The 25,954-nt window shown below is 46.6% G+C and overlaps 1 protein-coding gene across 5 annotated transcripts in view; it reads left to right on the top strand.

The window, feature by feature from the left end:
• The window catches only part of frmpd3 (FERM and PDZ domain containing 3), a 648,120-nt gene that overhangs the window by 531,741 nt on the left and 90,425 nt on the right, over positions 1-25,954 (top strand). For all 5 annotated transcript variants that reach the window (XM_038775294.1, XM_038775295.1, XM_038775293.1 and 2 more), the window contains 2 exons: positions 4,767-4,886; positions 17,791-17,927. In XM_038775294.1, the coding sequence (XP_038631222.1) occupies positions 4,767-4,886; positions 17,791-17,927 (257 nt within the window). The remainder of the gene's footprint in view (positions 1-4,766; positions 4,887-17,790; positions 17,928-25,954) is intronic.

The following is a 25,954-nucleotide window of genomic DNA, read 5'->3' as shown; positions in this document are numbered from 1 at the left end:
CGGAAGCTGGGGAGAATGTGCAGACTCCGCACAGACAGTTACGCAAGCCGGGAATCAAACCTGGGACCCTGGAGCTGTGAAGCAACCGTGCTAACCACTGTGCTACCATGCCATCTATTAATTCTTACAATTTTTTAAATCACAAATCGGACTCTACGTGAATATTTTTCCTCCCTATGAAGAAACCATCCATCCCCAACCACCAAACTATGAACACCAGTGAAAATGTTGAACATCATAAATATCTAACTCCTGGTTTCACAGTCAAAAGAATTAGGAGCATATGCAAGTTTGCAGGAACAAAAATTGACATGACAATGCGCTTTTTGCAAGCTCGGCCAGTAAGCTACATATATTAAACAATGTACTGACTGTACAACAGGAAAGGACAGATGGCACCTTACACTGAAAAAATACAACACAATTAAACATTCCAATATAAAAAATGATAAAATACATGTGAACACTATGGGTGGTCAACATCCGTACATACTGCCAACAGGGATGGATAGTCTCATAAACCAAATGGTGGTTCAGCCAAAATGTGGCTCGAACAGCAAAGATACTTACCAGTCACCTGGCCTAAGATGAGTGGTCCGTCATTCCAGTCTCTCTGCAGGCGGATGTCCTTCAGAAGATACACCAGGATCATCTGGGGCTCTTTGAGTGCAGGGTCCAATCCGCCATCTGGTGGCCAGTTACCTACAAAGCAATAGAAGAGATCATCACAAAATGCCAGGTTTGTGTTTTTCAGTTCCACAGCCAAAGGGAGACATTCATCCCCTTGCAATTCCCCAACAGGCTGTGGGAATGGCTGGCCATAGATCGGTTTGCTTACAATGACAGGTCCTTCCTCCTTATCACAGACTGCTTCTCCAGATGGGTGAAGGTAAAGCTACTTCATACAACCGCCACAGGGATGATCATCAAAGCACTCAAGGAGATGTTAACAAGCCATGCAATCCTGGACAAGCTCATATCAGGTAAATTCCCTCAGTTCTCTAATGAATGCTTGACACACTTTGCAGCTTTAGCCAGCTTCCGTCACTGCACCAGCTTACCAAGATATCTGCAGTTAAACAATGAAGCGGAACAAGGGGTCCATAAACTGAAGGTCCTCCTGAAGAAAATCTTTCAGGCTGCACTGATCACCTACAGGTCCACCGCTTACAGTGTGGCTTGTCCCTGCCCGAGTTCCTGACCGGCAGGAAACTTTGTACTCACCTCCCAATCCTGCTAAAGAAAGTCCTGCCAGGGCTGGAAACCAACGTCTCTCATGCTGCACTAACAAAAGGGCAGTACTACAAATAGAAGCAAGCTTCTACCTACAATGGACAGCATTGCACCTGACATTTGACACAGCTGCAGCAGGATAACAAGCTCTGGATCCCGAACCTAAAGAAACAAGGGACAGTCCACCGCCAGAACGAGAACCAACCCCACTACTACCAGATTGGTAGGCCGGAGGGCACAACCAGACACAATAGGAGGAGCCTATGCCCTCTCCCTGGACAGGCTCCCTCCATTGCACAATTGAGGACTGTGTATGAAGATGCCCAGGTGCCAGTCCAACCTCCAAGCCAACAACAAGAACCAGAAACACCAGAACCGACCACTCTCCTGACAGAACGGCTAACCAGATGAAGGGTTATAAAGCCTCCAGTTACCCTTAACCTCTAGGCTCAAGGACTTGAAGGGGGGAGATGAAGAAGCAAGAATGTTGTTAATTTTAATACTGTGACAGTAAGACAGTAATAATGTTGAAATAGCATTAAGGTTGTAATAATTAGGTAAATGCATAAGACTTATAACAACATAAGATTGAAGTAAACTAAAATAACTCTATGTCCATGGAAAAATACTTGGGCGTAGTTGAGTCTGGTACATACCGGGTTAATATGGGACTGAGTACAGTACTGCCCACACAGCGATGTACCAAAGCACATGATCCAGGGTCAGTCTGGAGATGGACAGAAATGTATTAAGACCAAGTCAGCTCCCTGCTTGTACCCTCACTCTATATATATATATATATATATATACACATAGCTATGAGTTGTCAATATACGCAAGACTATGAAGCCTACTTTATGATCTCCGAAGCAGGATCTTTCAGTGTCTATTTCTTATTACCTAGAGTTGGTTGTGAGAGGAGCAGTTTTTAAACTATCAGACAGGAATGCTTTGGATCACATAATGATAGTAATAATCTTTATCAGTGTCACAAGTAGGCTTACATTAACATTGCAATGAAGTTACTGTGAAAATCTCCTAGTCGCCACACTCCGGCGCCTGTTGGGGTACACAGAGGGAGAATTCAGAAGATTCAATTCACCTAACAGCACGTCTTTCGGGACTTGTGGGAGGAAACCAGAGCACTCGAAGGAAACCAATGCAGACACGTGGGGAACGTGCAGGCTCCTCACAGTGACCCAAGCAGGGAATCGAACCCGGGTCCCTGGCGCTGTGAAGCAACAGTGCTAACCTCTGTGCTACCGCGCCCCCCATGTGACAGTGGTGAAAGAGCAATATGTAACCCATTAAATTGCTGAGTATCCTGCAACTATGTTGTTAGTTACAACACAGAAGGAGGCCATTTGGCCCATTATGTCAGCACCAACTCCCAAAAGAGCTACCTAGCCCTATTTCCATAGCCCTCTAAATTCATCACTTTTAAATATGTATCCAGATCTCTTTGGAAAACTCCTTTGGAATTCACCTCCACGACGCTCCCAGGTACCGCATTCCAAATCCGAACAACTCTCTGAGTAAAGAAGTTTCTCCTCACTCCTTGCTGACCATCTTGAAATTATGACCCCTAGTCACTGACATACCAACTGGCCGAAACAGAATATCTTTCTTTACTCTGTAAAAATTGTTCATAATTTTGAACCCCTCAATAAGGTCACCTCTTAACCTTCTGTGCTCCAAGGAAAACAAGTCCTATCTAAAATTTCTCATTCCTGGTATCATTCTAGTAAATCTCTTCTGTACTCTCTCTCAGGCTTTAAAATCCTTCCTTAAATAAGGTTCCCAAAACTGAACACAATATTCCAAATGTGGTCTGACCAATGATTTGTAGAGGTGTAGAATTACTTCCTTGTTTTTATACTCTATGCCTCTATATTTAAACCAAGGATCCTATAAGCCTTCTTAACAACTGTTTCAACTTGCCTGTCCACCTTCAGAGAATTGTGAACTTGAACCCCAAGGTCCTCTGCTTCTGTACTCCCCTGAAAGTTGTACCGTTGAGCCTATATTGTCTTCTCATGTTTCTTCAACCAAAATGCATTACCTCATATTTTACTCCATTGAAGTTCATCTGCCATTTAGCCAACTTGTCAATGTCCCTCTGAAGTCGCTCAGCGCCATCCTCACAACTCACTATTCCCCCCACCTTAGTATAATCTGCAAATTTAGAGATTTTGCCCTCAAAACCCACATCTAAATAATTTATATAAATCAGAAAAAGCAAGAGTCCCAAAAACTGAGCCCTGGGGAACACCACTTTCAACTCGTCTCCGGCCTGATAAATGCCCATCTATACCTACCCTCTGTTTCATATCTCTTAGCCAAATTCTAATCCATGCTACCAAAGACCCATCAATCCCAAACATCTTTAATTTGCGAACCAACCTGCCATGTGGCAACCTGCCAGATCAAATGCTTTCTGAAAGTCCAAATTAACAACATCCATGGCGCTATCTTCATCCACTACCTGTGTCACCTCATTAAATAACTCAATTAAATTTGTCAGACATGACATGGCCTTGACAAAACCATGTGTAGTATTAACTTAGTTTTCTCGAAATGTATACTTATCTCATCCCGTATTATGGCCTGCATCAGTTTTTCCACTATTGATGTCAAGCTGACAGGTTGTAGTTTCCTGCGTTATCCTTTGACCCTTTCTGAAACAACAACATCACCTTTGCAATCCTCCAGTTCCTGGGACTAATCCTGTGTTCAGAGAGGCCTGGAAAATTTCTGTCAAGGGCTCTGCAATATGCTCCCTTACCTCTCTCAGCAATCTAGGCTGCATCACATCTGGACCTGGCAACTTCTCTACCTTTTCTTCAGCTATCACTACACTATTCAGTTGCTCAACACCCACATTTTCAACTGGGCCATTGTCGCCATCTTCTATTTTGGTAAAGGCAGAAGCAAATTACTCATTTAGTATCACTGCCATACTCCGCTTCAGTGAGCAGTTTACCCTGCTTGTCCCTTATGGGCCCCACTCAATCTTTCACTAATCTTTGACCATTAAGATATTTTAAGAACATTTTGCTATTTGTTTTGGCACAGCCTGCTATCCTTTCCAAATGCTTTCTCTTAGCCTTCATTATTCCAGCCTTAGCCTCTCCTCTGCACTTGAGATACTCTTCCTGATTTATATTGCTATTATTATTGTGGCATGGATCATACACCCCATTTTTCTTCCTTATTTTATCGTCAATATCCCTCAGTCATCCAGGGTACTCTAGCTTTGAATAACCCGTATTTATATCTGTTCAAATTTTATAGCCCAAATTTAATGTGTAAATATTAGACATGTGCAGAGCATAAACAGACCAAACTGACATTGGCCTATATAAAATATGTTCTTAAAGTTTGATATGTTCGTGAATACTTGTTTTAAGTTGCAATTTTATGAATTGGCTAACTTCCATTTGTCATGGAGTGTGAATTGCTTACTTTAACATTTTTACTGAAACTCAAATGCATCTGTCCTGTCTTCAATTTCTGTTGTGAATCTCCTTTAGGTTGTGCAGCGTAGTCACTTTAACACCATGAAATGCATCCTCAGAATCACCTTCTTTCCAAAGGATCCTGTGGACCTTCTGAGGAGAGATCCTGTAGCATTTGACTACCTGTATGCTCAGGTGAGCTAAGTATGGGAGCGGGAGTTCAGAGATTTTGTTGAGGGTAAATGAGCTAAATTGAAGACTGCAGACATGCATTAAACACATGATAATATCAGAAAACGTGGGTGTGAAAAGCCCATGAAGCTCATCAGGGTTAGTCCTCTGTACATCCTCTATACATTAAGGGTAAAAGGATAACCAGAAAAAGAGTATAGCCCATTAAGGACCACAGTGGTAATTTGTGTGTGGAATCGGAGGATGGAGGTAGGGTTCTAAATGAATACTTTGTGTCAGTTTTCACTCACCAGAGGGGCAGTGTGGGTGTAGAAATCAGGGAGAAGGACTGTAATAATAATAATAATAATCGCTTATTGTCACAGTAGGCTTCAATGAAGTTACTGTGAAAAGCCCCTAGTCGTCATATTCCGGCGCCTGTTCGGGGAGGCCAGTAAGGGAATTGAACCCGCACTGCTGCCTTGTTCTGCATTACAAGCCAGATATTTAGCCCAGTGTGCTAAACCAGCCTCTTTAATAAAATTAACTAGACCAACATAGGCAGAGAGGAGGCTCTGAATTGTCTGGCAGGTTTAAAAGTAGACAAATCTCCAGGGCCAGATGAAATGTATCCAAGGCTGCTGAGTGAAACAAGGGAGGAAATAGCAGGGATGCTGGCAATAATTTTCAATTCCTCTCTGGTCACAATAGAGGTGCCGGAGAACTGGAGGATAGACAATGTAGTACCATTATTCAAGAAGGATGAAGGGATAAACCAGGAAACTATCGGCCAGTCAATCTAACCTCATGGTGGGGAAGATTTTGGAAAAGATACTGAGGGACATGATATTTGCACATTTGGAAGAAAATGGACTAGTTAGTGACAGGCAGCATAGGTTTGTATGGGGCAAGTCATGCCTCACCAACTTGATTGACATTTTTGAAGAGGCGACAAAGAAAATTAATGAGGGAAGAACTGTGGATGAAGTTTCTATGGACAGACTGGTACAAAATCTAAAATCACATGGGATTAGGGGTGGACTGGCTAGATGGATATAGAACTAATTTGGTTATAGAAGACCGAGAATAGCGGTGGGTGTTTTTACAAATGGAGATCTGGAACTAGTGGTGGTCCGCAGGGATCTGTGCTGAGACCTCTTTTGTTTGTAGTGTATATAAATGATCTGGAGGAAAATGTAGGTGGGCTGGTTAATAAATTTGCAGTGACATGAAAATTGGCGGAGTTTCGCTTGCAACCTAAAGATGTGCAGAGTAAGTGGATTGGCCACATTAAATTACCTCATAATTGAAAGAAAATGAATTGGGACCTCTAAATTTATATTAAAAAACCTTGGTTAGGCCGCATTTGGAGTATTGTGTGCAGTTCTGGGCATTGCATTATCAGAAGACATGGAAGCTTTGGAGAGAGTGTAAAGAAGGTTCACCAACAGGGGATTAACATTGTTAACCGTTGATTGTTGGTGGGTGTAAATTTGGATCAAAATGTGAAAAAGGAGGAGAATAAAAATATTTATTAAAAAAAGGTTCACCAGGACGTTGCCTGGTCTCGTGGGTGTTGGCTATGAGGAGAGATTGAATATACTAGGATTGTTTTCACTAGAAAGACGAAGGCTGAGGGAAGACCTCATAGAGGTCTACAGAATTATGAGAGGCACAGACAGGGTGGATAGTCAGAGGCTTTTTCCAAGAGTGGAAGTGTTAATTACAAGGGGGTACAGGTTCAAGGCCATTATTAACCGAGACTTGCCTTTATTAACCAAAACATATAGTTTACTAGCAGGAGGTTATGATGGAACTGTATAAAACATTCTGGAATCCATATTAATGAAGGGATGAGATAGCACTGGAAAGGGTGCAGAAGAAATTTACCAGAGTGTAGCTTGGGCTGGAGAGTTTTAGTTATGGAGATTGGATCGACTTGGATTGTTTTCCTTGGAGCAGACGAGACTGAGGTGGGGGGGCATAATAGAGATGCATAAAATTATGAGGGGCATAGAGAGAGTAGAGAAGAAGAAACTTTTCCCCTTGGATGGGTCAATGGCCAGGGGCATAGATTTAAGGTGAGGAACAGGAGGTTTAGAGGAGTTGTGAGGGGAAACTTTTTCATCCAGAGGGTGATGGAAGTTTGGAATTCGCTGTCTGAAAAGGTGGTGGAGGCAGAGACCCTCATAACATTTAAGAAGTATTTAGATGTGCTTCTGCGATCCCAGGACATACAAGGCTATGGCCCAAGTGTTGGAAAATGGGATTATAATAGTTAGGTGGTTGTTTTTGACCGGGGAAGACGCTATTGGCCGAAGGGCCTTTTCTGTGCTGTATGATTCTATGACTCTGTGTCATCATATCTATTATAGAATATATCTGACCCATTTAATCTCCTGAGGAAAGGTTTCTACTGTTTCCACCTGTTCCCCAAAGGTAAATTATACAATGTCCCTGAAAATCTATTTTAGTACTGTTTCACATACATCAACAGGAAAAATAATGAGTGAGGTAAAAAATCAAAAGAATGATAAAAGAGAAGGAAATGGATGATGTAGAAATATGAATATAAAGTTCTATCTCAGCGCTAAGAGATAAAGGGCGGGATTCTCCATCCCCCCGCCGGGCCCTCGGTGGGGGGGGGGTTTGGGGCAGGGAGACGTGGCCCGGGGGGTGTCCCCACGGTGGCCTGGCCCGCGATCGGAGCCCACCGATCTGCGGGCGGGCCTGTGCCGTGGGGGCACTCTATTCCTCCGCACCCGCTGGTGTAACAGTCCGCGATGGCCGGAGCGGAGATGAACTCCCCCTGCGCATTCGCTGGGATGTCGCCAGTACACGCTGCCGCTCCCACGCATGCGCCAACTCGCGCCGGCAGGTGGAGGCCCTTCGGTGCCGGTTGGCATGGCGCAAGTCCCTTCCACGCCGGCCAATGTGGCACAAACCACTGCGGCGCTGGCCTAACCCCTGAAGGTGCGGAGGATTCCGCACCTTCGGGGTGGCCCGACGCCGGAGTGGTTCACGCCACTCCTTCGCGCCAGAGTTGCCCGCCCCGCCGGTTTCCGAAGAATCCTGCCCAAAGATGTTTTAGGGTGTTGCTGTAAAACTGAAACCAAATAAAGTTCCTCAGGTGAATCATTCACCTGAGGAAGGAGCTGCGCTCTGAAAGTTAGTGATTCGAAACAAAGCTGTTGGACTTTAACCTGCTGTTGTAAGACGTCTTACTATAAACAGATACACAGTTGCTTGCCCTGTTCTCTCAGGTCTCAGATGCCTAGTTTCCTTTGGCAATGTTATCAGCTTGAACTTACAGCTTCTTGTGCTGCGAAGTATCATCAGGATTAAATGGGCAAATCTAATTAAAGGCAGATGCCATCCATTGCCCTGCTACAACAAATTAAGGCTCAATATATTTAGTCAGTGTGGGAAATACTCTATGAAATCATCACGGTACTATTCCTGGATCACTGACCTCGATTTTACTCCTGAGCAGCCAGCCAAGAACAGGAAAGGTTTGAATGAGGAATTAAAATGACAATCCTGCCCCAAACTCACTGCATTCCAAGAAACCAGAATTTTAACAGAAGAAAGAATTGGAGCCGATCGGTCTCTCATTAAGGAGAAACAAAAGGGTCTTCAATATGTGCAAACTAGGATCCTGTGATGAAATGAGGTCTGACTTTATTTCAACATGGGAACATGAGAGGTCGAGAACATTACCAGAGGATCAGTTACTGGCCGTAATGGGGCATCATGAGAATCCTATTTCAACAGTTGTCGTTCACTGCGTCACAGCCTGTAACTTTGTAGTCAATAACAACTTCTTACTAAAACCTCGGCAGAAATCAGCAGCCCCCACCAACTATGTGGGAAAACAATATGCATAATATCCAGGCCACCAGATACACCTCACTGGTTGATTGGCTGGGCATGCTGGGGAGATAATCTCTTGGATGAATATTTACAATGCAGATGAGTAGCTCCATCTTTGCATAGTTGATACGCCAGGCCAACAGTGTTGGCCAGAGGAGGATTCAAACCTTTTTCTTTGATTAATTTAGAGTCCCCAATTCTTTTTTTTCCAATTAAGGGGCAATTTAGTGTGGTCAATTCACCTATCCTGCACATCTTTGGGTTGTGGGGGTGAGACCCACGCAGACACGGGGAGAATGTGCAAACTCCACACGGACAGTGACCCAGGGCCGAAATTGAACCTGGGTCCTCGGCGCCGTGAGGAAGCAGAGTGGATGGAACCTACATGGCATTGACAATCTAATGTTGTGATCCAAGGACCAAGCAACATGGGGGATCGCCCAGTTTACTCTGGAGCTACATCTAATCCAAATAACTAATTGTTCAGGCCAGGATAATATTCAGAATAGAATGCAATGAATGCTGAGGCAATCCTCTTGTTTCTGTATATGCAGATTGATCATGGCATCATAAACAAATGCTTATAAACAGTTGCTTAAATAGAGGACAGGAGGCATAGCATGCTGAGATGCAAGCCGGAAACCTGTCTTTAGTGTCAAAAAAAGAATAAGTTAATACTTCAGATTGTCTCTTCAGAGTCTTACTTGGAACTTTGTAATCTGTATCATTCAACCCATTAGCACAACTGAGCCTGTGCCAGCACCATAGGGAGTAGGGATAGATGCCATTTCCCCTTGTGGCAGTGACAATGCTACACGCAATGTGTTTTTTTCTTTGAAACACAGGAGGCTGAGGGATGATTTAATTGAGGTGTATTAAATTATAAGGGGCCTAAATAGACTGGAATGGAAGGACCCAATTTCATTATCAGGGATTTAAAGTAATTCGTTTAGAGGAGAATTGAAGAGAAATGTTTTCATCCAGGGGTGAACTTGGAACACACTGCCTGAAAGGGTGATAGAGTGACAAACTCTCATCGTAATTCAAAAGTGCTTGGATATGTACTTGAAGTGCTGTAACCTATAGGGCAATGGACCAAGAGGTAGAAAACAATAAGATAAGAAAAGCTGGAAAAACTCAGCAAGTCAGGCAGCGTTCGTGGAGAGAAACAGAGTTAATGGGTGGAATTCTCCCATTCTGGGACTAAGTCTGTTGGCAGAAAGGGAACATGGAGCATTTCCTGCCGCGGAAGCTGGCGGTAAAACATGCCGTATTCTCCAGTCCTGACCTTATTAATTATGCAACTGAGTATTTTGTGCTGTATTCTGTGGCAGGGCTGATGGCACTTAATCTGTCGTGGTGCCCGAGCGCCATGTTCAACATGCGGCCAATATCATGACCGACTATTGAAGAAAGAAGGTGGACCTCTCCTAAAAATGGAGATAGATGTCCTGAGGTTAGAAGATGGACCTCCTGAGATACAAAATGGATCTCCAGGAACATTCTAAGGCTAGAAGATGGAACCCCCCCCCCCCCCCCCCCCCCCACCCAGGACACCGAATCTGTATGATCCACCTGCAGATACATCCACGATTCTCTGCTGTGATGTACTGGGCTCTAGTCTTGCCAAAGGCCTCCAGGCTGAACTTGGGAGGCAGCACCAGGCATTGTTCAGATGAATCCTGACATCTGCACGCAGATGTGCATTCCGGCCAGCATTGCAGAGATTCAGGAGTGGGTGGAAGATTCCAGACAAACCTTCATCTGCATCCCAATAGCAAGATGTGAATTAATTTCACGCCAGCCTCCACTGGATTTTCCGACCCGCTGTGGCAGGCACCAATGGAGGATCCGGCAGGAAATTCTCACTGGCCTGAAACCAGTTTCTTTGCGTTCCGCCATGTTCCACTCTTCCCCCCCACCCCCCCCCCCCCCCACCCCCCCACATTGAACCCACCAACAGGGACTTGGGTAAATTCCACCCAACAATTCATAGCAATGATCTATCATCAGAACTGAAGAAAGTACGAACATAGGAAAATTTAAATCAGTGGAAGGGAAGAGGGTGCAGGAAGAACAAGGAGAAGGTCTGTGATAGAGTGCGGACCAGAGGAGATTAAATAACAAAATATTTCATGATGCAATAGCAAAAGAGAGCAGAGGACATAGTAAAGAAAAAAAGGTTGTGTCCAGGTGAGCTGTGAATTGCTCCATGAAAACGATCTGAATTCAACATGAAGAAACAAAGAAAGAAACAAGATTAGACTGAGCTCACAAAATCTATCACATAACCTATCACTTCTCCTTTCTTCTTCCTGCCCTCTCCACCCTTTCACTGGCTGAAATGTCGTCACATTTCTATCTATCTTCAGTTCCATGAAAGATCATTGATCTGAAACATTAACATAGAAACATTGAAAAAAGGAGCACGGTGGCATAGTTTAGCACTGCTGCCTCACAGCACCAGGGACCCATCCAAGTTCAATTCTGGCCTCGGGTGACTGTCTGTGAGGAGTTTGCACATTCTTCCCGTGTCTGAGTGAGTTTCCTCCAGGTTCTCCGGTTTCCTCCCACAGTGCAAAGATACGCAGCTAGATGGGTTGGATATGCTAAATTGTCCTTAAGTGGAGTTACAGAGATAGGGTGCGGGAAATGAAATGAAAATCATTTATTGTCACGAGTAGGTTTCAATTAAGTTACTGTGAAAAGCCCCTAGTCGCCATATTCCGGCGCCTGTTCGGGGAGGCTGGTACGGGAATTGAACCGTGCTGCTGGCCTGCCTCGGTCTGCTTTAAAAGCCTGCGATTTAGCCCAGTGTGCTAAACCAGCCCCTAAATTGGGTCTAGTTAAGGGTACTCTCACAGAGGATCGGTGCAGACTTGCTGGGCCGAATGGCCTCCTTCTGCACTGTAGGGATTCTATGGTTCTAGTGGGTCATGCAGCCCTGCGAGCCTGCTTTGCCATTCAATCTGATCGGGGCTGATGCTAATACACCCGCAGTCTCCCAAAACCCCTTGATGCCTTTAGAGTCCAGACATCTATCTATTTCCTTCTTCTCTTCAATATATTTCATGATGTGCCTCCTCAGCCTTCTGTGGTAGAGAATTCCTCAGGTTCGCCACCCTTTGATTCCTAGTTGGCCGACCCCGAGAATGTGACCCTTTATTCCAGATGCCCCGAGCCAGAGGAAGCATCATCCATGCATCCAGTCTGTCCAACCCTGTCAGAATTTTATATGTTTCAATGAGATCCCCTCTTATTCTTCTAAACTCCAGTGAATACAGGCCTAGTTGGCCCAGTCTAGTTTCTATGTTTCAATGACAATGCAGGTTCTTCAAAGATATTGGGTGGGACTCTCCGTCCCACAGCACCGGATTTCTGATGTGGCGCACCCCCAGGGATTCTCCTTCTCGCCAGCCGGCCAATGGGGATTCCCATTGTGGGCAGCCCCACGCCGTCGGGAAATCCCCAGGCTGCTGGCACAACAAGAATCCCGACAGTGGAGAACCCAGCCCATTGACTTTACTGAAGTGATTTCGACCTCAGTCTTCAACAGCTCCATTTAAACAGTTCCAGCTGTAAGTCTCTCAACCTCTCAGGGCAGCATGGTGGTTAGCGTAAATGCTTCACAGCTCCAGGGTCCCAGGTTCGGTTCCTGGCTGGGTCACTATCTGTGCGGAGTCTGCACGTCCTCCCTGTGTGTGCGTGGGTTTCCTCCGGGTGCTCCGGTTTAGTAGCAGAACAAAAGGACAACATGTGCGTTTTTTGCGAGTCTGGTTAGTACAGCTCGTCCAATGACGCTTCCTTACTTGGTGATTGATGTTTTTACGTGTTCGCTCGCAGTGAGGGTAATACAGGTCATAAAGATTAGCTGAATGGTTATATAAGAGCAAGACAAGGGATCCTGACAAGCTTCATTGTGTTATCCAGATCAATGGCAATATTTTTTATTGGAAGAACTAGACCATTGTTTCCTTCATGATGACATGTGCTGATAGCATGTGATGCTGACATCAAGATGTCCAGGCCCAAATTTTCTTCATCATGAGCAGCACCTTCTCTCTTTTCAACTTGCGTGCTTAAAAAACCCACTCGATTTGTAACGACTAAATTATGGACGATCCAACACGCCACTACAATTCTGGGAACCTTTACTGTACAATACTAAAGGACTCTCACTGACCAGTCCAGGGACTGGAAATGGGACTTCAGGATCCTGATGGTCTGTTCCACGTGATCTGATACTGAGAAATCTTTCATCCTCTGGTCCTTTATTGTAAAATCAAGATTAAAACCAGTGCCTCAGTTATCCGACCAGCCCCTTATCACTTTGAGCACTGAAGGAACTTGGATTGCCTAAGAATAATCGCATTATGAATACTCCACAGGCAGTTTGTATTAAGAGACATAATGAGGTGGTCTGCATCACTCATTATCTGGACATTGGGTAAATGAAGCCCTTTTATGAAGGTGATAAGGATTAGAAATTGAGCTTTTATAGCCTCAGGGATAACATGACTGAAGGCATACAACCACTGAGAAAAAGTTGAAGGCTCTCTCATTCTGTAAACTATGGGGAGGCAGTGGCGAAGTGGTATTGTCGTTGGACTGGTAATCCAGAGACCCAGAGTCATGCTCTGGAGACCTGTGTTCAAATCCCACCATGGCAGATGGTGAAATTTGAATTCATTAAAAAATCTGGAATTAAAAATCTAAAGATGACCATGAACCCATTGTCAATTGTCGTAAAAATCCATCTGGTTCACTAATCTCCTATAGGGAAGGAAATCTGTCATCCTTACCTGGTTTGCCCGATATGTGACTCCAGATCCACAGCAATGTGGTTGACTCTTAAATACTTTCACGGATGGGCAATAAATGCTGGCCCAGCAATGCCCACATCCCATGGATAAATGACGAAAAAAAACTTGCAAAAATTGCACAAAGTAAAAGAAGTTCTGCCAAACAAAACAGCAATGTGACCTTCCACATTCCGTGGGCGAGATTCTCCGCAAACCCGTAAAGGCTGCCGTGGGACAGGCCGTGACCCATGGCAGCCTTCACGCCCACTTCCAGGGCCGATTCTCACCCCCGGGCGAGGCTAGGAGCGCGGCCCCGTGCATCACGGCGGCGCGGCCTTGACGACCGTCGTCAAGGCCGCACGTCAAGCATCACGCCAGCTGACGCGACCGATGACGTCGGCCGCGCATGTGCAGGTTGGACAATGCCAACCCACACATGCGCAGTTGGCGTCTTTTCCCTCACGTGGCGGCTTGATCTTGCGGGGCGGCGGAGAGGCCCGCGATCGGTGGGCACCGATTGTGGGCCTATGGCCCCCTTAGCACGGCCGTGGTACTGCTGTGCCAATTGGGCCCCCAGATGCCCCAAACGGGCATCTGGCACCCGTTTCACGACAGCAGTGAGCAGGTATGTTTGCTGCCGTGTTGAAACGGGCATGAAGGCCCGGCCGCTCGGCCCATCGGCCTCGGAGAATCGCCGCTCGCCATAAAAAACAGCGAGCGGCGATTCGTGGTGTGGGTCGGGCGTGGGGGGGGAGAATAGCGGGAGGGCGTGAAAAATGGCGGGAGGCCCTCCCGCTATTCTCCCACCCGGTGTGGGGGGCGGAGAATCGCGCCCCTTGTCTTTTCCGCTCTGAGCAGTTACCATACAGACTCCGAATCGCTGCCTTTTTATTGGCGATCCTTGGCGATGGTGAGTGTAAATGTAATAAAATACTCTGGGGAGTTGGCTTCACCCTCCTGTTTCAGTTAAATACAACTGGGCACATTTCTATCAGGCAGATCAACAGGATCATAGGATAAAAATGACATTGATTATTTTGGGGATAGACTTTTGGTGGAGGGCCTCTCTGCCCCATTTTATTTGCAATACCACCTCTAGATGGGGTTGGGGATGTTCAAAGGAAAATCCAGGCTAAAAGTCAACAGCTCTTTTATAAAAACAGAAAGTTCCAAAAAGAGAATCAAGGACATTACTTTACTTGTTATTCCTTAATTCAGTCTAGGTTATGACCTCGAACATCCTTACATGCTAGTGCTGTGATAGAATCTTTTATTAATAATGCAACCCTGCCCCTCTTTTTCTCTCTCCTCCTTCAATGTTGCCGCTGCTTTGAACAATGTCAGTCATTTCATATTGCAGGTTGAAATTCCTGTTCTGGCAAGAATTCCATCAGTAGTAGGTAATGATTCACAACTGATGTATGAAGAAGTATTGTTAGGAGAGAGAGAGATCCTGACTTGCACCTTGTTTTGGGAGTAAATTCTGATGCCTGGAGCAAGCTGCTAAAGAAATGACAGGCAGCATGAAACCAAGGAAGTTAACTTGTATGACATCCTGGTCTGTATAGTCACAGCTTGAACATTGGTTAGGTGGAGATGTTTACTCTCTTTAGTTGAGGTGATAGCTTGACTGTGTGTGATAGTGACTGTAGAGATAGCTTTACAAAGAGAAGAGATGCTTTCACTTTAATGTACCACACTTCAATGGTTATAGGCAGATTGTCACAACAAGGCTGTATGAGAGCTGGATTCACAATTATCTGTTCATGCTCCATCGAACTGGGTTTCTACACTCAGAATACTTAATATCTTGGAAGCACACTCTGAATTTGTGTATGATCAATTCATTTACTGCCACACAGCTCCCACATTGAATTAACTATTTTATCATCCTAAATAGATGTAACATTATCCACCCTGTTTCAAAACTCCCGATAGTAAAACACTCCACAGAGATGTATGCATGGATAAGATTGCTTATTTTCACTGGATCAGTACCATTCCCTAAAATGGCAACTCTTTCCTAAAAGTCTTAGAAAACACTTATCCAAGGTAATCAATTCTGGAGCATAGTTTACAAAGAGACAACTACTGAACATTCTACCTTGCATTACAGCCATGACTAGTATGTTAATATAATGATACATCTTTTCTAGATTTCAACAATCAATCTTGTACAATAAGAAGTATTTTCAGGAGATCGATCTACATTTACAAAACTGACATGCGCTTTGCCCAAAGGCAAGCCTTTGGCTCATTGTCTGCTGATGTTTTTGCCCTGCATCATTTTTAGCAGTGGCAGGATGTCTTTATTACTGGTGGTCTGCCATTGCCTTCCACTCTCGGGTAAAGCTGGCACCACAGCTACCTTAGATGGAGCGGAAATTGAAGCCTCACTCTTTGCCTCATTCTGAACCACATGCTGGTCATTGAACCAACTGAACTAACTGGCACCTTTTTTAATTTTGAAATTGCAACCTGTCAATTCATATATTTGAGTGACATAGTAAAATGTTGCTGATGAAAATGAAAATCTTTATCCTTTTTAGGCACGCCTCCCTAGAAAGGCTCTTGGAGTAGGGGCGGCATTGTGGCGCAGTGGTTAGAATTGTTTCCTCGGGGCGCCAAGGACCTAGGTTCGAATCCAGCCCCTAGTCACCGTCCATGTGGAGTTTGCACATTCTCCCCATGTCTACGTGGGTCTCACCCCCACAACCCAAAATGTGCAGGGTAGGTGGATTGGCCGAGTTAAATTGCCCCTTAATTAGAAAAATTAAAGAAAAAGAAAGGCTATTGAAAGTAATGTTGTATGACATTACCACACTCAATATGTTGGCATTTAGTTGTTGAAATCTTGCTGACTGAAATATTGTTTTTAGGATAATATGTATGTAGCTGAGCGTAAATAGCTTTCCGTTGTCCTACCATAAATGCTAACACATAAATGCACGATGGCGTGGTTCTAACCACGTTTTGCCTGTCGAGCACGGCCAGTGGCGGCTGTGGTGAAGGGGGGATCCTTCACTGGGGGAGGCCTCACATACGGCCAGGCTATCGATCAGGGGCCACCGATCCGCGGGCGCCCGTGATCTCAGGGGGTGGGGGAGGGCCTATCTTTTTGGTGCCGGTCCGCGGTGTGGGTCCGCGTGTTGCGCGGAGCGGCCAACACAGGCCGCCGCCTTGCGCATGCGCGGACCCCCGACCAGAAGCGCGGGGCCCCATATCGGCAACCGGAGCAGCGAGGAGTACTCCGGGGCCCTGCTAGCCCCCTTCAGGTAGGAGAACTCTCTGGGCTTCTGGATTCGCCTGCATTTTGATGCTGGAGTGCAGACATGGCCCCATTATTGGAGAATACCGCCTCTGGTGTCCATAGCATCAAATATACGCACACAGGAAAAGATCATTCATATGGCCTGACAATAGAGACAATAGAGGCACATGTACCAGGGTTTAATTCTGACCTTGGGTAATTGTGTGGAGTTTGCACATTCTCCCCATGTCTGTGTTTGGTTTCCTCCAGGTGCTCCAGTTTCCTCCCACAGTCCAAAGATGTGCACGTTAGATCGATTGATCACTTAGTGTCCAGGGACGTGTAGGTTACGTTAAAGGGCTATTGGGATAGAGTGGGGAAGTGGGCTTGGGTGGAGTGCTCTTTCAGAGGGTCGATGCAGCCTTAATAGGGCAAATGCCCTTCTTCTACATTGTAGCGATTCTATGATTCGATATCAGACGATTGGTATAAAAGACTCTTGGAATCTTTCTTCAATGGTTACAAATGCACCGTCCGATGTGGCATAAGGCCTTGCAAATCAGGAAGATACCCAGGTTCAAACTATGTACTGTGCTGAGTTATACAACTTCAGTTGCAGGGTCAACGATCTCAATGCCTCCTGGCTAGTGAGCAGAAAATTAGCTCTATCTCCTGCTCCTATCTACTGTCCTTTGACTGCTGCTAGGAAATGCATGTGTATTCCCAGTAATGATAGGATTGAGCTGCTCTTCCCCTTTCCCACCAACACCCCATTCTAAACCCCACCTCCCCACCACTGCCTTTGGTCCAATAGCCTGGCCCTGTCTGGGTTCACATACAAAAAACGTTTACCAGAAGGCAACTATATCCAGGAAGAACAAACATTTTCATAAGAGGAAAAAAGAAAACTTGAATCATGAGAAAGATGCACAGTTTAATGGAGCTCTTCTGTGTTTTTAATATTTACTGGATAACCTCGAGTGTCGTTGGTTTCCTTCCATAGAGTTGCAGCGACGTGATGAAAGAACGCTTCAGTGGTGATCTTGCAGACGATGTAATGCTCCAACTGACTGCACTGCACATCTACATCACAATCTCCAATGCAAGGATCAATCAGAAAATCACCCTTAGGAATGTCGAGTAAGTAATCTACTTGACAATAAGGTACAGTCAGTCGAACATATCTCATTGAGCATGGAATATCTGAGGATCCTGATGAGGTAGATGCTTTAGATGTTCGCTCTGTAAAGTTTTTTTTAATTTTTTACATTTTTAAATTTTAATTTATCATGTTGAAAGTGTCTAATGTTTTCCAATAAAATCTTCTAGAATTCCCAGAAAACAGAATATCCACTAGCAATAAAGGCACTAGGTTAATTGGCATGTTCCTGCCCTCACAAAGCTGCAAAACTGGAAGATTTGGTAATAAGTTAATGTGCTTGTCCAAGACAAAAGCAAACGAGCCCAACAGTGATGAAATTAGAATGAAGGAATTCTCCAAGCCTAAAGGAAGTCAGATCAGGAAGTGTCTGAGGATACCTAATGGAATGAAGGGACTCCTGAAGGGAGTCAGCTGTGAAATTGGAACTGTGAAAATTGAGAGTACAAAGGAAAATGGGCAAGGTAATGTGTCATGATATGCAAACATGCAACCAATGAACACTCAGAAAAGGACACAACCAATGGGCAGTCAGGGCACTCAGAGGTGGCATCACCACAAGGGGGCATGACATAAACACTATAAAATGAATGAGACACTCACACCCTGCCTCTTTCCACAGACAGTCATCGAGAGAGTTAGACAGGGTTGATCAGCAGCATCACACCCCAGCACGGGGCTTAGAGCAAGCTTGTACAGTTAGACTGAATTACTACAGTTAGATTAGCAGAGTCAAACTCATTTGAGAACTGTGTTAATACTTCAATAAACCCATTGAACTCATTTCAGAGTCTGGAGCATCCTTTAGTTTAGACTGCATCAAGTAGCAGCCTGTGTTATGCGAAGCAGCATAACACAACATGATACCGGGAGAGACTGTTCAATCTATTTCTCAGCAAGATACGTGACAACCAGCTACTGAATACAGGCACAATGGACGAGATTCAGGCTTCTCATCAGCTCAGGACCACCAGCAATCTTAGTGCCAACTGGCGATCATTCAAGCAGAAATTTTAACTATACGTGGAAGCTTCCAACCTCAATGGCACGACCAATGCTCGGAAGGTAGCTCTTCTACTCACCATTGCGGGTGACCATGCGATAGAGATCTTCAACTCCTTTCACTTTTCCAAAGGGCAGGACAAAACGAAGTACCAAACCATCCTGGACAAATTCGACAGCCTCTGAGAGGTGGACACCAACGAAATCTTGGAGCGCTACATCTTCAAACAGAGGATGCAAGGTAAAAACGTATCTTTCAACTCCTATCTGACTAACTTTAGACTGCTAGCGCAATCCTGCAACAGTCGGTGATATCACTGACTCCATGATCAGAGACCAAATCGTTTTTGGAGTCCACTCTGATCCTCTGCAAGAGCAATTGTTGAAAATCAAGCACATGATCCTGCCAGTCGCGATTGAAACGTGTACTGTGCATGAGCACTCTAAAAATCGCAATTCACAGTACAAAACGGCAGAAAATGAAAAACAAGCCTCCCACGAGGAGGAGAGTGTTCAGGCCATCTCCCGGATGCAGCGCCTCCACATTGACGAAATCAGCTATTTTGCGCGCTCTTCCCGGGGCCCGACGCATGCGCAATGCGATCGGGAACACGAAGTGGCCGAAAACCGCACTGTGCAGGTGCAGACGTCCGAGAACCGCACCGCGCATGCGCAACGACACACTGAGCGTCATGACGGCAACGCCATAACGCGTGCAAACTGCGGCACCACCCAGTTTTTAAAAAACTGCCCTGCAAGAGGCAAACGCTGTTTAAACTGTGGGAAACCAAACCACTGTGCAGCCCTGTGCAGATCTGCACCGCCAGTCAGGAGCCAGCGTTCCCAATTCCAACAGCGGCGCATCAGAAGCGTGCAACGCTGAATGCATGACTCTGATCCAGGCAGTGCGATGGATCCAGATGATGAATACCTGGACAACAGTTACCAAGTGGGCATTATTACGAAGTGCGAATACGCCATACCGGACACATCGCGAGTCCAATCAATCCTGGCTGTGGATTCCAAGGACGAATGGCATGCAGTGATGAAGATCAACCACTGCCCCATCCAGTTCAAACTGGACACAGGTGCCTCCGCCAATCTGATTTTGCAGGTGGACTTCAAGAGAATCAAGAAGCCCCCCACAATCCTTCCAGCTGCCTGCAAACTCCTGGACTGCAATGGAAACGCGATTAAGGCACTGGGGTCCTGCCATCTGCAGGTGTCCAGCCGACACACACAAGCAAGCTTACGCTTTGAGATTGTTAAACCAGACAGAGCGTCCCTGCTAGGTGCGCCTGCCTGCAAGCAACTGAACTTCATTCAAAGGGTCTACACCACAATGCTGTCCCATTCGGATCTTCAGGCCAGCATTCACGACATCCTAACCCAGTACCCAGATGTATTTAGCGGGATGGGCACGCTGCTGCACGATAACAAGATTCTACTGCGGCCTGATGCCAAGACAGTGGTCCACGCACCACGACGTTTCCCTGCTCCACTGAGAGAGTGCCTGAAGACAGAGCTCACAAGTCTACAACAAAGAGGCATCATCTCCAAGGTCACTGAACCAACCGACTGGGTCAGCTCGATGGCGTGCGTAAAGAAGCCTTCGGGGGACCTACGCATCTGCATTGACCCCAAGGATCTAAACAAAAACATTATGCGGGAACATTACCCCATCCCTAAGAGGGAAGAAATCACGAGTGAGATGGCACACGTGCGCTTCTTCACAAAATTGGACGCATCCCAAGGATTTTGGCAAATCCAACTTGAAGAATCCAGCAAAAGGCTCTGCACCTTCAACATGCCTTTTGGCAGATTCTGCTGCAACCGAATGTCATTTGGCATCATCTCGGCATCAGAGATTTTCCATCGCATCATGGAACAGATGATGGAGGGAATAGAAGGGGTTTGTGTCTACGTTGACGATATCATAATCTGGTCCACAACCCCAGAGGAACATGTGTCGCGATTCAAGAAAGTATTCCGACGCATACATGAACATGGCCTCAAGCTAAACAGGTCCAAGTACTGTTTTGGGACATCCACGCTGAAGTTCCTGGGCGATCAGATTTCGCAACGCAGAGTGCGCCCAGACACAGACAAAATTAAAGCCATCGAAGCAATGAAAGTCCCTGAGGACAAGAAGGCAGTACTGCGCTTTCTGGGAATGGTCAATTTCCTTGGCAAGTTCATCCCGAATTTGGCCACACACACCACGGACCTACGCAACCTGGTGAAAAAAATCAACCGCCTTTGAATGGAAGGCGGAGCACCGAACAGAATGGCCTGAGCTGAAAGCCAAGCTCATCACTGCACCCGTTCTTAAATTCTTTGACCCAGACCGAGAGACCAAGATATCCACAGATGCGAGTCAGGATGGCATTGGGGCGGTGTTGCTTCAAAGAGACGACACGTCATCCTGGGTACCAGTAGCATACGCGTCACGGGCAATGACACCCACTGAGACCAGATATGCGCAGATTGATCAGGAGTGTTTGGGTCTTCTCACCGGCATCCTCAAATTTCATGATTTGTCTACAGCTTGCCAACATTTACTGTTGAGACGGATCATAGGCCTCTGGTCGACATCATCCAAAAGGAACTGAACGACATGACACCTCGTTTTCAGAGAATTCTGCACAAACTCCAGAGATATGATTTCAATTTGATGTACACAACTGGCAAGGAGCTCATCATCGGCAATGCATTGTCCCGCTCCGTCAACTCACCCAGTGAACCACTGGAGATCATCCAGCACATTGAATTGCAGATACAACTGTATGCAAGCACTCTCCCGGCAACAGATGAGAAGATCGTTCTCATCCGAGAAGAGATGGCCAAAGACCCCCTGTTGCAGCGAGTCATCCACAACCTCAGCAATGGCTGGCAGAAATGGCAATGCCTTTAATTCTACAACGTCAAGGACAACCTGACCCTGATTGACTGCATCCTGCTCAAGCTGGACAGGATAGTCATCCCGCTACGTCTCCAGAACATGGTGCTGCGGCAGATTCATGAGGGACACCTGGGAGTAGGAAAGTGCAGACGCAGGGCCCGGCAAGCTGCCTACTGGCCCGGCATCAACCAGAACATCACGGTAATGGTCCTGAACTGTGAAACCTGTCAGAGGATCCAACCAGCGCACAGCAAGGAGACGCTCCAACCACATGACCTAGAGACTTCTCCGTGGTCCAAGGTTGGCATTGATCTATTACACGTGAATGGTCGCAGCTATATCTTAATCATTGATTACTTTTCGAATTATCCTGAGGTGCTGAAGCTGCCAGACCTACCTCACGGACCGTCATCAAAGCGTGTAAAGAGACATTCTCATGGCATGGCATCCGGAACACCGGCATGAGCGACAATGGCAAGGCGGCACAGTGGTTAGCATTGTTGCCTACGGCACTGAGGACCCGGGTTTGAATCCCGGCCCTGGGTCACTGTCCATGTGGAGTTTGCACATTCTCCCCGTGTCTGCGTGGGTTTCACCCCCACAACCCAAAAGATGTGCAAGATAGGTGGATTGGCCACACTAAATTGCCCCTTAATTGGAAAAACTAAATGGGTACGCTAAATTTTTTTTAAAAATGAGCGACAATGGCCCATGCTTCCACAGTCAAAAATGGTCCACGTTTGCCAAGAGCTACAATTTCAGGCATGTCACCTCCAGTCCGCACTATCCGCAGTCCAATAGCACAGTCGAAAAAGAGATGCGCATCGTTAAGCAACTCAACCGCAAGGTCTCGGACTCCGCTTCCGACATGCACCTTGCACTACTTGTGTACCAGGCGACTCCCTTGTCCACTGGCATGTCGCCAGCTCAACTGTTGATGAACAGGGACCTGCAGACGACGCTTCCAGCCATACACCTGCCCAACCTTGATCACCCGGTGCTGTAGAAGATGCAGCAGCTTCGCGACAGCCAGAAGCAGGGCTATGACGCACATGCCACCGATCTGGACATGCTATCCCCGGCAGATATGGTCAGGATCAAGAGACCGGATGCTGGGTGGTCTGCTCCGGCTGTCGTTGTTCGACAGGCCACGCCCGGATCCTATGTCATGCGTATGGCTGATGGCTCCATTGTGCGAAGGAATCGAAGGGCACTGCGAAAAGTTGCTTACCCACAACCACTTTGACCTCCATTTCCACATGTTGAATTGCCACCTCCAGACACCTCGAATCAGGAGGCCAACAGTTGTGCCTCCCAGTCGCCTGTCAAGACACCGTCATCCCCTCCACCATCTCTCCGGTGGTCGCGAGGATCAGACACAAGCCTCAGAGACTGGACTTATGAGCATTTTTTTTGTTTGTTCTGTTCTGTATTCCTCAGTCAGTCACATTAGATAGACACATTAAAATGTATATACATCTGGGAAAAAAAGGCGGGAGTTGTCATGATATTCAAACTTGCAACCAATGAACACTCAGAATAGGACACAACCAATGGGCATTTAGTACACTCAGAGGTGGCATCACCACAAGGGGGCATGATATAAACACTATAAAAGGGATGAGGCACTCACACCCTGCCTCTTTCCACAGACAGACATCTAGAGAGTTAGACAGGGTTGATCAGCAGCAACACACCCTAGCACGTGGCTTAGAGCAAGCTGGTACAGTTAGACTGAGTTACTACAGTTAGATTAGCAGTGAGTCGAACTCATTTGAGAACTGTGTTAATAGTTCAATAAACACGTTGAACTCATTTCAGAGTCTGGAGCATCCTTTAGTTAAGACTGCATCAGGTAGCAGCCTGTGTTATGCGAAGCAGCATAACACAACAATAATGTGTGACCCAAAAGAAAACAGAGGAGACACTCAGAGCTTCTGGGCACGATTCTTCGCTCCCATCGCCAGGTGGGAGAATCGCGGGAGGGCCCCCCGACAAATTTCACGCCCCCCTGGCGCTCCCCTGCGATTATCCCACCCCCTGCTCGGAAGAATCGCCGCTCGCCGTTTTTCACGGCGAATGGGGATTCTCTGACCCGGATGGGCCGTTCGCGGCCGTTTCACGACGGCGGCAAACACACCTGGTCGCTGCTGTCGTGAAACGGGTGAGATATGCCCGTTTGGGGCTTGTGGGGGGAGTACAGGGGAAAGAGCACCACGACTGTGCTCGGGAGGGGACAGGCCCGCGATCGGTGCCCACCGATCGTCGGGCCGGCGTCCAAATCGGACGCACTATTTCCCCTCCGCTGCCCCGCAAGATCAAGCCGCCACGTCTTGCGGGGTGGCTGAGGGGAAAGACGGCCACCGCGCATGCGCGGGTTTGTGCCGTCAGCGCCATGACGTCAGCCGCGCATGCGTGGGTTGAAGCCGGCCAACCTGCGCATGCGCAGCTGACGCATTAGGCCCACCGGCCGCGTCATTCTCGGCGCGACGCCCGCGTGGCCGAGAGTTACGGAGAGCCGCTCCTAGTCTTGCCGGGAGGGGAGAATAGGGGGCGAGGAGCGGCCTCCGGGGCCGTCGTGAAATTCGGCCGAGTTCACGACGGTCCTTCCGATCTTTCCCAGGAGCGGAGAATTCTGCCCTCTGTGTTAGAAAAATGACCAGAAACAAACTGGTTCATGGAAAATTTAGCCGAGGCAACCTGTCTTAGGTAATCATGGGCAAAAAAAGAAAAAGTTTCCCTCAGATCTTCTACATATAATAGTAATTCTGACGTATGTGAAGAGGGGGAGGGATGGGCAACAATTATCATTTTGTGGCCGTTATTCACTTGTCTGCATTCAGAAGCAAGCATCGCCCCCTACTCCCGGAAACCCTTCTATCTCACACTTAACTCCTCCTCTCAACTCCTCCTCTGAGAGTTGCTTTTGGCTCTGCCTCTCAATACCCCTCCAAGCTCCTACCTGCTACTGCTCTAGACGATTGAATACTGGCACAAAATGGTGCTTTTACAAAATTAGAAATTTCTACTCACAATTTCTCAAAATAGCACTAGATAGAAGCTTGGAGTGGCACTGATACACAAGAGAAGAGAGAAAATAGCTTGAACCAAAGCCAACAGAAAGAAACACAGCAACATGAAATGCAAAAGAAGGTAAGAAAATGATTCCAATAAGAGCTGAGGGTAAAGGGAAAACAATACAGGTTTCAGTGCGTGATGAAAACACAAGCATGCATTGAGCGAGGAGAAATAAACTACAAAACAACCATAAACTGGATGGACAGTGTTCCACTTGAACAAAAAGCAGATCCACTCCTCCTTCCCCCTCAGAAACACTCATGGCTCCCCCTTCTCTACCAACCTCACCTCCACCTCCTCAGAGTTATGTGAAGATTAGTGTGAACTGTGGGGTAGGTGAGGAGAAGAAATATGCCTCTGATCAGGATCTGGATATTCGCAAATGAGGCAGGTAGCTTGGGTTGGGGTATGGGTTTAGGATAGATTTGACCCTGGAGGCAGAGTATAGGCGGTCACAGAGGTGGCTGAGTGGCTAGCTGGACTAGTTCGAAGGTCCACCTTCAATCTCTGGGACTTTGTTCCAGTTGCATAAAAGGCTGTTAAGTCCTCTAGCTCTTACCCCTTACATCCACTCACTCCCCATACCACCTCCATGCCAACATGCCCTACACCCACCATGGCCCCTTATAGCCCCATGTCAATTTATGCTTCACTCACTCCTCATGGTCCCTTATATCCTCCATGCCAACTCATGCCCCTTCGATGCCCATTCAGTCAGTATATAATCGATTGGATTCTCCACTGCCCACCATCAGTAGCGGAGTTCCCGATGCAGCAGAGAATCCAGTGTCGTCAAATAAATGGGGTCGGCACAGGGTGCTGATTCCGCTCCGAAGCTCCAGTTCCCCACTGGCAGTAGTAGCGAAGTGCATGCCCGCGCTAGCAGGAGGATGCAAAGAGATCAAGTGACCCATTTGCATCCTATTGACAGGCCGGGCACCAAATTCTCCAAACCTGTGTGATTCCGCGGTCTTCTGTGCCGGGATTCATGTGGGCAAGATTTGAGGCAGTTATTTCCCAATGTGG

This window comes from Scyliorhinus canicula, chromosome 17 (genome assembly GCF_902713615.1).
Source record: "Scyliorhinus canicula chromosome 17, sScyCan1.1, whole genome shotgun sequence".
Classification (NCBI taxonomy): Eukaryota; Metazoa; Chordata; class Chondrichthyes; order Carcharhiniformes; family Scyliorhinidae; genus Scyliorhinus; species Scyliorhinus canicula.
The sequence above is the reverse complement of the archived record's forward strand: the minus strand, read 5'-3'. Positions and strand labels throughout refer to the sequence as shown.